This window comes from Odocoileus virginianus, chromosome 8, assembly GCF_023699985.2.
Source record: "Odocoileus virginianus isolate 20LAN1187 ecotype Illinois chromosome 8, Ovbor_1.2, whole genome shotgun sequence".
NCBI lineage: Eukaryota > Metazoa > Chordata > Mammalia > Artiodactyla > Cervidae > Odocoileus > Odocoileus virginianus.
The window spans coordinates 19,172,111-19,185,589 of NC_069681.1; the positions used below are offsets into that span (position 1 = coordinate 19,172,111).

At 45.2% G+C, this 13,479-nt stretch overlaps 1 protein-coding gene across 4 annotated transcripts in view; it reads left to right on the plus strand.

The window, feature by feature from the left end:
* Positions 1–475: 475 nt before the first annotated feature.
* RNASEH2B (ribonuclease H2 subunit B) overlaps positions 476–13,479 on the plus strand; it is a 74,948-nt gene continuing 61,944 nt past the window's right edge. For 2 of the 4 annotated variants that reach the window (XM_070471276.1, XM_070471275.1), the window contains exon 1: positions 476–558. In XM_070471276.1, coding sequence (XP_070327377.1) covers positions 495–558 — 64 coding nt within the window. In that variant the 5' untranslated portion in view covers positions 476–494. Of the gene's footprint in view, positions 559–9,816; positions 9,914–13,479 lie in introns of those variants that run through there. The other 2 variants (XM_070471278.1, XM_070471277.1) reach the window with 2 other exon arrangements.

The window sequence follows — 13,479 nt, forward strand, 5'->3', positions numbered from 1 at the left end:
TGCCAGGTGTGCGCGCGTCCGCCAGCCTTCTGGGGCGGCGAGCGTCAAGCCTCCGGGCGCCCCACGGCCTAGGGACCCGGCCTCGCTCCGATCCCCCCGGGGCCGCGCCCCCGCCGCGCGCGCGGAAGGCCGCAGGGAGCGCGGACCCGGAGCCCCGGGGCCCAGGCGACCCCGCCCCCGGGCCGCGTCACGGGGCGCCGCGGGTGAGCAGCTACCATTGGCCGAGCCGCGGAGGGGGGAGAGGCCGCGACCCTTCCCCGCCGGCGGGCGACGAGCCAGGGGGCCGGCAGCCTGGGCCCGGCGCTCAATTTAAACTCTGAAATCCGGGCCGCTGGCGGACTCCGGAAACGAAACGACGTTCGCCCGGCCGGCCGCGCGCCCCGGGCCCCGCCGCATTCCGGAATCGACGCTTCTCCCGCCATTTGCCACCCGCCTCTCGCCGAGCCCGCGCTCCGAGATCTGAGGCCCGCGGCCGCCGGGAGCGGACGAGAGGCATGGCGCGCGGCGCGGACGGCGGGGACGGCGCTCGCGTCTGGCAGCACGTGTTCCTGCTCCCAGGTAACCACGCCGGCTCCGGGGCGGCGGCGGCGGCGGCGCGCGCGCGGCCCGACCTCCCTCCCTGGGCGGCCCGGCCCGAGAGCGCGCTGGGCGGGTTCTCGGCGACGGGGCGCGTCCCCTCTGGCCCGCGGTCCCCCGCGCGCGCACCCTGACTGTTCCCAGTCAGCGCCGAGCCTAGGGGCCGTCGACCCCGGCCCTGCGCGCCTCGCGGCCGCGCGTGGCGACCCGAGTGTGACCCGGAACACGTGGCTTCTCATCTTGGTCACAGTGCCCCCCCTCCCTTTTTTTTTTAAACCTGAGCCGGAAGCGCAGGAGCAGACCGAGTGGATTTTCCCGGTTCGGGTTCTTTGTGGATCGGGTGGCCTGGCGGCGCAGGCTTGGGGAGGGCGGCGCGGGTTCAGGACCTGGGGGCCAGCGGCGAGGCCTGGGGGTGTCTGCTCTTGGGGTGTAATTTGGTATCTTCTAGTCGACAGTTGACTTAGCGTCTGAGCCCTACTGGATCGGAACCTAGAATCCATTAGGTCCGCATTGACCTGAAGGCTCTGCTGCCTTAACACTTTCCCTGCGCTGGGACATGCCTTAATTTGTGAGGCTGCATGGTGGCGGGGGTTAGGACAAGGGTGATTCGAAGAGATTCAGGCAGGTAGCTAAGGGGTGGAGCCAGCCTGTCAGCTTCCCCAGGATGGTGACCACATCCAGGCCTGCAGGGGCTAGGGATGATGGACATCAGTTGCCACCTATGATGGCATGAAGGAGCAGAATAAATGGAGTTTAGGACCAGGGAGTCCTGGCTAGAAAGTTTTGGCCTTTTGATAGAAGGATACATTGATTTGATGGCATAATTGAATATAGGAAAACCCATTGTTCTCTGTATCTAATTTTGAGATGTAGCTCAGCAAATGCAGTGTTTTTGCAGTAAATGATACTCTGAGGTCAGATGTAGTTGCCCAGTAATTTAGATTTTTATGTGTGCTTAGTTGCTCAGTCGTGTCTGACTCTCTGATCCCTTGGACTATAGGCCGCTAGGCTCCTCTGTCCATGGGGTTTTTCAGGCAAGAATACTAGAGTGGTAGTCATTTCCTTCTCCAGGGGATCTTCTGGGATCATCATCTCCAGGGATGAAACCTGACTCTCTTATGTCTCCTACATTGGAGGCTGATTCTTTACCCTCTGAGCCGTCAGGGAAGATTTTTATGATGGATATTGAAAATTATTACAGGATAATCTGTCAAGGATATTTTGTATGTGTTTAACTTTTCTTCTCTTTGTAAAGAAGTATAACATACATATTGTTGTCCCTTTATAAAGAAATATAACATAAATATTGTTGTTACTTAATCACTTAGTCATGGCCGATCCGACTCTTTGTGACCCAATGAGCTGTAGCCAGGCTCCTCTATCCATGGGATTTCCCAGGCGAGAATACTGGAGTGGGTTGCCATTTCTTCCTCCAGGGGATCTTCCGGATCCAGACCCAGATCGTACCTGCCTCTCCTGCACTGGCAGGCAGATTCTTTACTGCTGAGCCACCTGAGAAGCCCATATATGTATAGTAAAGTGTAGAAGTTTTAAGTGTGCAAGTGAATGACCTTTTCATATGTATACACCACTGTCACCGTTCCACACGTCAAGACCTTGAACTTATCCTGTAGCTCCTCTTGCTTGTTCTAGATCGCCTCAGTAACCTCTATGCTGAACTCTGTCACCAGATATTTGTTCTGCCTGTTAGGTCAAGCATGTGATTCTTTATCACTTGCATCTTTCACTCAGCGTTACATCTGGGAGGCTCATCTGTAGTCTGTAGCTGTGGTCAGGTTTGTTGGTTCATTTGTGTTTTCCTTGCTGTGTCTATTTTATTGTATGCATAGTCATATTGTTTTTTTCCACTACTGAGGATGGATATTTGGATTATTTTTTTCTGGTTGTAACTATTACGAGTTACACTTCTAAAAACACTTTAATGAGGCTTTAAGTAGCTGGACGTGGTCATTTCTCTGTGGTGCAAACCCAGGAGTGGAATTGCTGGCCCTGGATATTGTGTGTTTAGCTTTGGTAGACACTGCTCAACAGTTTTCCAAAGTGGTTGTACCGATTTATTCCCCCAGCTGTGTGAGAGTTCCCGTTGCTCCACATCCTCACTGGAGATGTTTGTAGTTTGTGTAAGGCAAATTAATGAAGGGCTACCTGATACATGTTTTACAGTAGAAAATTTCTCTTCTCACTGTTACTATGTTATCTCAATGAGATTTTAATGGTGGGAACTCTAATCATTAAGAGTGCATAAAAATAATTCAGATACACATAATGGCTGAGAATAATTTGAGTTACTTGTTCTATTTAATCAGTATTGAAATTTCATTCTTAAAGTATGTTTGTATCCTCATAGTATTAAACACAAAATCTTTAAGGTAATTAAATATTGATTGCATCCCTGAAATTCGTAGGTTCAATATGTCTTCTTTTGGACCACAAGAAGAATTTCAGTCCAGTTCCTGTTCAAAGCTGGGAACGGTGACCTTCAAACTCATTGGAGGAGGCTGAGCCCCCTGTTAAACTGTTGAACAGTGTAGTCAGGCAGGCTGGCTCTGTAACACTTGGAACTTGAGCTTCTAGTGCCTGTAATTCTTCTAACTGGCCTTTACTGCCACCTGCAGGCTCTGGGAGTTACAGATGCCGGTGGTTTGATAGGTCTGTGCAACTGTACTTCTCAAACTTAGGGGCCTCAGTCACCTGGGGAACTGAGCCCCGGAGAGTCTTTAACTCAGTAGGTCTGGGGACAGAACGCGAATTTCTAACAAGTTACCCAGTGATGCCAATGCTGCTGGTCAGAGGTTCCACTAAGAACCACTGCAGTAGGCCAGCCCTAGGGAGCTGGATTGGGAGATAGAAACAGCCAGCCTCAGGTTTAGCTGTCTTTATCTTTATGGTGGGTCAGAATTTCCACAGTCACGGGAGTATATGTAAGTACAGCATATGAGGCCCATCTTCACAGACTTGTTGTTTTTTCCAGTAGATGGGAAGTCCTCCCCAGTAAGTTATGCGTTTGAGCGGAGGAGAACCATACCCTACCTCTGTTGGTTGTTTGGTCGCTAAGTCATGTTCGACTCTTTGTGACTCCACGGACTGTAGCCTGCCAGGCTCCTCTGTCCATAGGGTTTTCCAGGCAAGAATACTGCAGCATGTTGCCTTTCCCTTCTCCAGGGGATTTTCCTGACCCAGGGATCAAACCCATGGCTCCTACCGCATCTCCTGCATTGCAGGTGGATTCTTTACCGCCGAGTCAGCGGGGAAGCCCATACCCTGCCATCAGGCTGTATTATATCTTAAAGGATACAGTAAAAGACATATTAAAAAGTACTAGTTAGGTCTCTCTGCTGCTAGTTTTCAATTTGTCTGAAAAGTCCAATATCCCAGAAAAACAAGAGCTGAAACTTGGAAGGGATACTTGCGAGGTAGTCAGATGTGGGGCCTTGATTTTTTATAGGCCAGTGGAGACAGAACGGCCTCCCGTTTCAGCAAGGTAAGCATTTCTTGCAGTTTGGGTTGGTCTTCAACATTTCTCCCACACGGCCTGGAACACTGGCTGGTTTGCACTTTTAGTTGCTGTAAGAGACTGTGAACATCTCTAGTTTTTGGAATAAGGTAGAAGTTTCCATCTCTCTTTGCTGCCCTAAAAGTAAATGTTTTAAGTTATATTTTTAATATTTTTCTCTACTCCAAGTTTTGTACACTTGTCGGTCCTAATAAGTTGGAGTGGATGCTAGCAGGAACGGATTCACTGAATGCAGGAGGGAGGACTGGGTGGACTGCTCCTATGGCTGAACTCTGTTATTTAGCCATCCCCAAGGAAACATGAAAGGGTTGGGAAACCCTAACGTTACATGAGGGAAAAAGAAAGGACAGAAATGATCTCAAGGTCCACTTACGCTGAAATCATGCCTTAGTCAACCGCTGCCTGATTGGAGAATCTCCAGGTCAAACTAGGGCTTCCCTGGTAGTTCAGATGGTGAAGAATCTGCCTATAATGCTGGAGACCTGGGTTTGATCTTTGGGCCAGGAAGATCCCCTGGAGAAGGGAATGGCAACCCACTCCAGTATTCTTCCCTGGAAAACCCTGTGGACAGAGGAGCCTAGCAGGCTACAGTCCATGAGGTTATAAAGAGTCGGACATGACTGAGCGACTAACACTTTCACTTTCAGGTCGAACTGGACTTTAGATCACATCTTCAGCTGGAGACAAATTTTGCAATAAAGTTATTTCCCTTTACTTTATGAAAATACACATTTTAAAGTATTTTAGGTATTTGGTATTTCCCCCCCCACAGATCGCATTAGCAGTGCCAGCTTTTGGAGGGTAGAGGAGGGGAGGGTGGAGGACGGAGTGCTGTCTGGGAGATTATTCCAAGACATTCCAAGTACAGAAATGACCCTTACGTGAGAGGCGTCATGTTAATCACACATAGTAATATCAGATTTGTCTCTCCAGAAGAAACACAGAAATAGATTTGTATGACTGCAAGTTTTAGAGCTATATTCTAATTAAAGGATTAAAAAAATTAAATTTAAAAGGAAAAACAAATTTCCTATTTAATAATGGAGAAAATTTATATTAATATTATGTTTTATTGGGACTCATAGCTTTTTTTAAATAGGCCCACAAGAAACACCTCTTGTTTGAAAAGTAGAAGTTTAATGTGGCAAAGAAAGAATTACTACAGACCCAAATGACTTTTCAATGACCCTAAAAAAAATAAAACTTTTTTCCTCTTTTTACCTAAAGGCATATGGTTAGCCTCAGAAGAATGTAAGCAGGTTATTTTGTCCTTTGTCAACACCGTTTGCTTGTATGTATGTCTGTGCTTAGAATTACACCTTGTGGGCTGAGAGCTTCTCTACTTCCAGAAGAGCTTGATCACCTGCATTAAGTTGGCCAGAGACAGGGAGCCTGGCTGGTTCACGTGCTGACTTTTGACAACTCCGAATCATTCAGCTCAGCTTCCTGGAAGATGTGTCATTTACTGAATAGTAAGGCTGACGGCCATGAGGGAGCCTCTGAGTTTTCCAGCAGAGTGTGTTTAACATTTTCCACACAAATCCTCAATCTGGCTTTGTCTTTATGAAACGTTTTTGGAGGGAACCCGGCTGACCTTTCTCAGATGACCGCTCACTGGACACGCTTCCCTTGCTCTCTGAGCACGTTCTGGAGTGAATGGACTCAATCAGTTGCCAGTCAGTATAATCCGGCGGTTTCCAGAGCTTGATCTGGTCCTGCTAGCAATTGTTCCAAAAGGCCTGGGATGTTTGTAAGTCAGGACTCAAGACTCCCACATATTTATCCTCCAGGGTAGAAAAGAATTCATAAAAGGAAAGTAAGACATGCTCATGATTTTTTTTTTTTACTTGAATAGCAGAATAGGGACTGCTTGGTTTCCCCCCATGCACTGAGCGTTAACCATGATGTTTTACGAAACAAACAGCTCATCAATGTTCTTGAAAGCCTGGCTATAATAAAAACACACCTAAAAGTAGACGTATACTATTTATGAGCTCTGTGTCCTTGGAAAAACTGCTCGTTGTAAAGCCTCCATTTCCTGATCTCTGCAGTGGGGAGAGTAGTACTGGTTTCACGGGTTGTTGTCTGTTGGTTTGAATTAAATGTCAGCTCCCTCTTGCACCCCAAGCTTTTAGTCCCCAGACCGGGGATAGAGGAGGCATGCAGTCAGTGAACGTTTGCGGAAAGAACAAATGTCTTTCATTCTGTTTCTCCCCACGACCTTTGTCTTTGCTCATACTGTCCTTTTTCTTCCCTTTCCACTTCCATCCAAATTCTACCCCTTCTTCAAGGCTTGGTTCACCTGTGTTTTCCCTGAAGCTAAGCCATCTGTATGTATCACAGAATGAATTCCAGTGTTCTTTTTTCTATCTATGTCTTGATTTCACTATTTATTCTTACTATCTCTTTACTGGATTCCTCAGTGAAATACTTAGCACTGTTTTGGAGTTACACAGCTTCTGTTTCTTTGAGTGCCCATGATTTGTGCCTGCCTGGACCCCTGCACACTCTTTTTCACTTTCGTTGCTTGGCAAAGAAATGTTTAAAAAATCTTCTCTCTTTAACCCAATGCAAGTGTCACCTCCTCCAGGAAGCCTTCTTGGGCCTCTCCCACTGTTAGTGTGCAACTTAATAGTACTTCTCCCACCACCTATGCATTTCATCATGGTTATGCAGTTCATTATCATTTATATATGAGTACGTGTTGGATGGCCAGTGAGTGCCTGTAGCTGGGGAGGATCCAGGCACTTTCTCCCCAGTGGCCCTGTTAGTTTCTCAGCAATAGGCTCGCCTCTGAAGGCACACGGGCCACCAGACCCTTCCAGTCTTTTTGTTCTGAGGTCCTTTATATGTACTTTTAAAATACCTTTTAAAAGGAAGGGCCTTTCCGTTCTAGGTGTGACTGTTTGCTGAAGTGGAGTGAGCCCTCTGGTGACAGGTTCTGACCTGCTCTGAACCCGTTTTCTACCTCCTGAGCCTGCGAGGATCCGGGCCCCTGAAGGCTCGGATCCAGAGGCGATCCCCCTGTGAGCGCTGAGGTCCCCGCAGCTTTTGACAGGGCTCTCTGCCTTCTCCAGCTGCTCACCTAACCTTGGTTTTGACCATTTAACTCTTCAGTTAACACATTGTTCTCCAGTGTTTTTTTTTTTTCAATAACATTTTTTAAGTTAGGACAGTACATAGCCAGTGTAGAAATTTTAGTAATGTAGAAAAATATACAGAAAAAAGGAATGTGTCCATCATCTAGCCACTCAAAAATAACAATTTTAAGAATATTTTTTCAAACCTTTTTGTGTTGTTGGTGTCATAGAATAAACCCCAGTAGTAGTAATTTTTTTTTCTCATTTTTCTATTCCTGCTTTTATTTCACTGTTTACTCTTATTTGCTAGAACAGTGACCGAAACACTCAGGGACATTGAGGTTACACAGGAGTACTGTGTGGCTCTGTGGACTATACTTCTACATAGAATTAGAGAAAGCTGGTTAGACTGATTTAACACAGAGCTGTGTGTGTGTGTGCCACATCACTTCAGTTGGATCCGACTCTTTGCGACCCCATGGACTGTGGTCCACCAGCCTCCTCTGTCCATGGGATTCTCCAGGAAAGAACACTGGAGTGGGTTGCCATTTCCTTCTCCACAACATCTTCTAGGGGGCCAAAATTTTTTCCTCCTTGTTTTGAGAAAGGTGGAGACTCAGTGACATGAATAACCTGAGAAAGAGAGTCTGTAGGTCCTGCTTTGAGCATTGAAGAGGCTTATGACCAGTTTATTTATACTGTAAGAAAGCAACCAAAGAACTGTCGCTTTGCTGGGTAGGCAATACATATTAGGTATGGATTATCTTTATGAGTGGACAAAGACAGAAAATTCAGTCAGATGCCAGAAAGGTGAAGATAAATTCATAGACCCATAGTGAACGTAAGGCCAGGCTCGGATGTCTTGGAAGCCATTTGAGCTTGAATTTTTGAAGACAAGTGTGGTTTCCTGCAAACGACCGTGGTGTGTTTGCCACAGTAGGATGCTTGTTTGAATGGACCGTGGGTCTACCTTAGTCTGGAAATTACTCTTTGTTTAGTGTGGGACCAACGCATCCTGATGATGTGTTAGAAAACCTGACTACGCTTCTTCAGGACTTCCTTAGCAGGGCCACGTGTGCTTGGCAAGGGCCGGCTGTGTGGGGCAGGGTGGTGGGGTGGTGGAGAGCTCCGAGACCTCGGGAATAGGGTGTCCTAGCACCAGGAGGTCCAGGGTGTCTGCCTCTCTCAGCATTCACTTCATCTTCTTAAACCAACTTCCTCCAGTCCGTATAAAGCAGGCTGCACACACCCTGCACCCAAACCTCAAACCTCCCGGTGTCCGCTGGGAGAAGCTGCCCCCTCCTCTTGGTTGTCTGTCTTCAAGACGACCTCTGAGCGGTTCCCTGTGACTGCTTGTAACCCAGCCTCCACTCCCCATGAGTTCTAACTGAGGAGCTGTGAGCTCCACGAGCAGCACAGGTGGGAGAGGAGGACCACAGAAGGTGCTGAGGATGTTCCCCTTTGTCCAGAAAAAGGAAAAAGTGCAGGGCGGATGGCCCAAGAGCCAGCCCCTGCCTTCACTCAGCAGCGGGACCCAGCTCCAGCCCGGAGCCTCAGCCGCATGTGCCCGGCCTGCCCTGGTCATCGACGGTCTTTGAATGGCGTAGAGATGCGGCAGTGCCCACGTGCTCGGTCGCTTTCATCGTGTCCGACTCTCCTTGCTTTCCCAAGGTTTATATCATTTTTAGGAAACCCATCTCCTCGGCCCGTATCTTCCATCTCTTACACTGTTGTAATACACACTGGTGTATGTTATTGTATTTGACCCTCACAGCAACCATGGGAAGTAGTCCACAGGGGTTTTCCCTATTTTAAAAACTTGAAGAAGTCAAATAATCCGCCCAACACTCAACAGGAGTTAAGGGGCAGAGACCGCCAGCTCTCCCAAGTCCTCCAGGCCCCCCGCCCTCTGCGCACGGCCGCTCTGCCTGCCGCTGATGGGCCTCGCCTCCGCGGGGGCGGTGGGAAGGCCAGGCTGAGTGCCCTCCGTTGTCAGTGTGATGGCCGGGAGCCAGACTCAGCTCCTATCCATGAGCCAGCGCTGTGACTGGACATCACAGTCAGGTCTGTCCTTTCTACCTCTCCAGGATTCTCCTGCGTCCCACATATTTCAAGGCCTCGGCTCTCTCCTCGTGATGCTGACCTCTGTGGCTTTGAGTGGCTCCAAACCTGGAGTTCTGCATCGGTTTCTTGAGTGCACAAGCCTTCCTAGAAATATGGCCACTGATAGGTCAGCCTTAAAAGAAAGGAGGTTTTATCCCCTATGGTCTTGGCACAGGAGGTCTTGGCACTTTTCTTTTTTCTTCAAAACTTCAAAATGAAAAGATATTCTTAGAAGAACCTATTACTGGGAAATTGTTTCCCTAATCCATGCCGCTCCAGCTTTTCTTGGTTTGCCTCCTGTAGTGTTTGAGCAGGCTGAGAGCTTCAAAGCCGGGAAAATGACCCAGATCTCTTTGATAGTAGTGCTGACATCTTGGGAAGGGGAGGCGTATGGTTGTTACTGAAATTAGCATTCCTGGAAGCGGGCAAGTAGCTTGAAAATTGTGCTGATTTGTCTTGCATGCCTTGTACTGGTGTCCTAGCAAAGCCTTCCCGAGGAGATATCTCTGGCTATCAGGCAGAAGGAACCAGCGGCTCTGAGTGTATTCTGATGGCTGGAGTCTAAAGAAAACGAACTGGGACCTATTTTAGAGCGCAGCATTACATGAGCATGAGAGTGGTAATCTTTTTTTTTTCTCCCCCTTCTGGATCTTCTCAAGAAACCTGAATGGCCTTGATATGGTATCTAAAAATAAAACGAGTGGTGCTTTGATGTCTGTTCCTCCCTCTCCGTGTAACAGTGGGAGTGTGTTTCTCAGCACTTATCTGCTATGTGCCAAAAATCAGACAGGGTCAGGAACAAATGCCCATGGCTTCCAAGTCCTGAGAACACTTGGCAAAAAGGGGGCTCTTCTCTTTTCCCCTGTTTCGTGTCTTTGAACAGTATGAAGAAACTTGTCTTAACCAAGGGAGGGATAAGAAAATGCTGCCAGGTTTAAAAACTAGTTGATAAATATCTGCAGATGAAAAATAATGTTCCATTTTGGCCTGTATGATACTTTACAAGTAACCTTTCAGAATTACTGAATGGTTTTATTACAGATTAAATATTTAGAGAGGAACATAGTAATGTAACTGAAAATACCTTGATTTAATACATTGAGTTATTTAATATTTTGTATTTACTGTTATCTACTGAATTTGCCTTCAAATGTCAGTTACCTCTTGTAAATATTGAACTTTGTTTTCTTCCTAATGAACCTGTTTTGTCATGTACTGTTCTTTTCTTACCCTCTAAAATCACTCTCTACACATATTCATTAAAAATTACTGAATGGTTAAATCTGTGCGTTGATTATGAACTGTACACTAATATTTAAAATGTCATAGATGATTGGGGTCAGGGCTGTATACAGCTGTGCATAGGATATTGTAATAGGAAGATCAGTTTCTTTTTTTTGGTCGAACTTCACTTAACTGTTTTTATCACCAGACGTTTCTTGTATCCCACAATAGATTTCTCTCATCCTTCTTTTATATGTTTTTTGATCCTGTCTTTTTCTCTTTCTCCTTTTCCTTAGCTCCCCCTCCTTTCTCTTCCTTTTGCTTCGCCCCTGGCATTGTGGGGTATAGGCTGGCTTGGAGTGAGGGCAGCTGATTTAGCAAGAAGACTCTGAGGAGGATAGGATAGGGATTTGAGGTGTTAGTGTCACAGGAGAGCAGTTATACCAAGATAATTATTGTCCTTCAGAGCTGCCATCTCTTTTCCTGAGTTAAGAAGGATGGGTCTTCAGATTAAGGGTTTCTCTAAAGCATCATAGTTTAAAAATTTTGTTGCCTGATTTAAATATTGGCTCTCTGTATAGCTGAATCGCTCTGTGACCTTGGACAGGTTGCTTAAGTTCTGTCAAATTTTTCATCTAAAAAATTGGAAGTTAAAATGGTACCTACCTCATGGAGGTATTATGGATATGTATATGTGCGTGCTCAGTCGCCTCAGTCGTGTCTAACTCTTTGTGACCCTTTGGATTGTAGTTCTCCAGGCAAGAATACTGGAGTGGGTCGCCATGCCCTCCTCCAGGGGATCTTCCTGACCCAGGGATTGAACCCACATCTCCTGCAGCTCCTGCATTGTGGGCAGATTCTTTACTGCTGAGCCACCAGGAAAGCCCATGTTTATGTGTGTGTGTATATATATATATATATATATAAAGGATGTTGTTTGGCGTGAATTCTGCATACAAATGAGCTATGATTTGTTATTTTACATTCACTGTACACAGTTGTCTCTGTGTCACTGTATGTTTAAAGTTCACATGTCAGGAAAGTAGCAATCAGAGTTCCATTTTTGTTGAGGTGTTTAGATCTGGATGGTAAACAGATGGAAGGTTTGCTGGTAGAGTTAATGGTGACCAGTGAGACATAAAATTGGATCTTTACAGAGAAGGCAGAGACCACTATGTGGAATTGGTTAGACATAAGAAACTCAAGTGGCAGGGCTTGAGATAATGGAGAAGTTTAAGATATTATTGAATCTGAAGTGGCACAAAAGACTCAGTACCTGCTTCTGATTTGTCTGAATTTTTTCTGTTTTTGTGAGAACAGTTTTAGCCAGCATGGCTTATTATGTCATCTATTATGTAAGAGAAAACAGTCAAAAAAAGAAAGAGTAAAGCTTACTCTTTAAAAAATATAATGTGAAGTCTTATTTTACTCAGCATAGTTTTAGAAGGTGTTTCACATGAGTAAATATTCCATATAATTGAAGTTTGGCTCATTAAGTATAAAAAGCTTCTTTTATCATTTCTTACTGAAAAATTTTTCTAAAAATCAAATAACACGTTCAAGTAACATTTATTAAGCACATTGCATGTGCCAGAAACTGCTGGGTATTTAATATATGTTATCCTAATTTTTGCACATAAAATGCTTTGTGTTCTGGTTTCTTAAAAAGAATATGTTTTTGTTGTTTAGTTGCTAAGTTGTGTCCAACTCTTTTGCGACCCTGTGTACTATAGTCCGCCAGGCTGCTCTGTCCGTGGAATTCTCCAGGCAAAAATACTGGAGTGGGTTGCGACTTCCTTCTCTAGGGGATCATCCCTACCCAGGGATTGAACCCGCATCTCCTGTGTCTCCTGCATTTGCAGGCAGATTCTCTACCACTGAGCCAGCAGCGAAGAATATACAGGCATAATTTTATTGTGCTTTCTTTCTGTGTTTTGCAGTTACTGCACTTCTTTTTTTTTTTAATTAACAGTTTGTGGCAGCTCTGCTTTGGGTAAGTCTGTTGGCACCATTTTTCCAGCAGCATTTGTTCAGTTCGTGTCTCTGTGTCACATTTGGTAATTCTTAGAGTATTTCAAATTTTTTCATTATTGTTGTATTTGTTAATGTTGATCAGTGATCTTTGATGTTACTATTGCGAAAAGATTATGACTGAAAGAGCCAACGATAGCTTTTTTAGCAATAAAATATTTTTAAATTATATTTTTAGTCATAATGCTATTATGCACTTAATAGACATAACTTCTATGTGCACTGGGAAACCAAAAAATTTGTGTGACTCACTTAATTGCAATATTCACTTTATTACAGTGGTCTAGAACTGAACCCACAATATCTTTAAGATATGTCTGTACTGGTACTAATTTAGCCTCCTCTTGGAAAGCTAATTGTTAGGCCCTTTGGTCAGTTCTGTGCTTGGCTTCTTGACTTTTATATTTTGACCTGAATATTTCTAGCACACTCTTAATGTTTCCACAGAGTTAAGAGCAAGGAAACTGATTCTTAATTGAGTGCTGATTGCATGTTCTAGGCACTTTCACATTCAGTTAAGCCTAACAAAAACCTATAAAATAATTATTGTGCCCATTTTGTAAATGAAATAAGTGAGGTACAAGAGATTGAATATCTTGCCCAAGGCCGCACTGCTGAGTAAGAAGAGGAGCTGGATCTGTCTGACTTAAGACCTTGTGTTTTCTGTGCTGACATGATTAAAGGAATAGATGTCAATTAAAAATAGTTTATAGAGGAAAACCCTTCTTTACACTCCTACTACTTTTCTGATTCTTTCCGACTATTCTAAAAGCAGATTTTTTTCTTCCTTAATTAATTTAGCTGTCTTTCAGCTGTGCTGAAGGTAAACACAAAAGTTAAAGAAAAAAACGGAGATTTCAAGCTTGATAGGTGAGGGACTAGCCCATGGGATGACCCAGGATTTTCCTAATTTAAATGAAAAATTTTTAA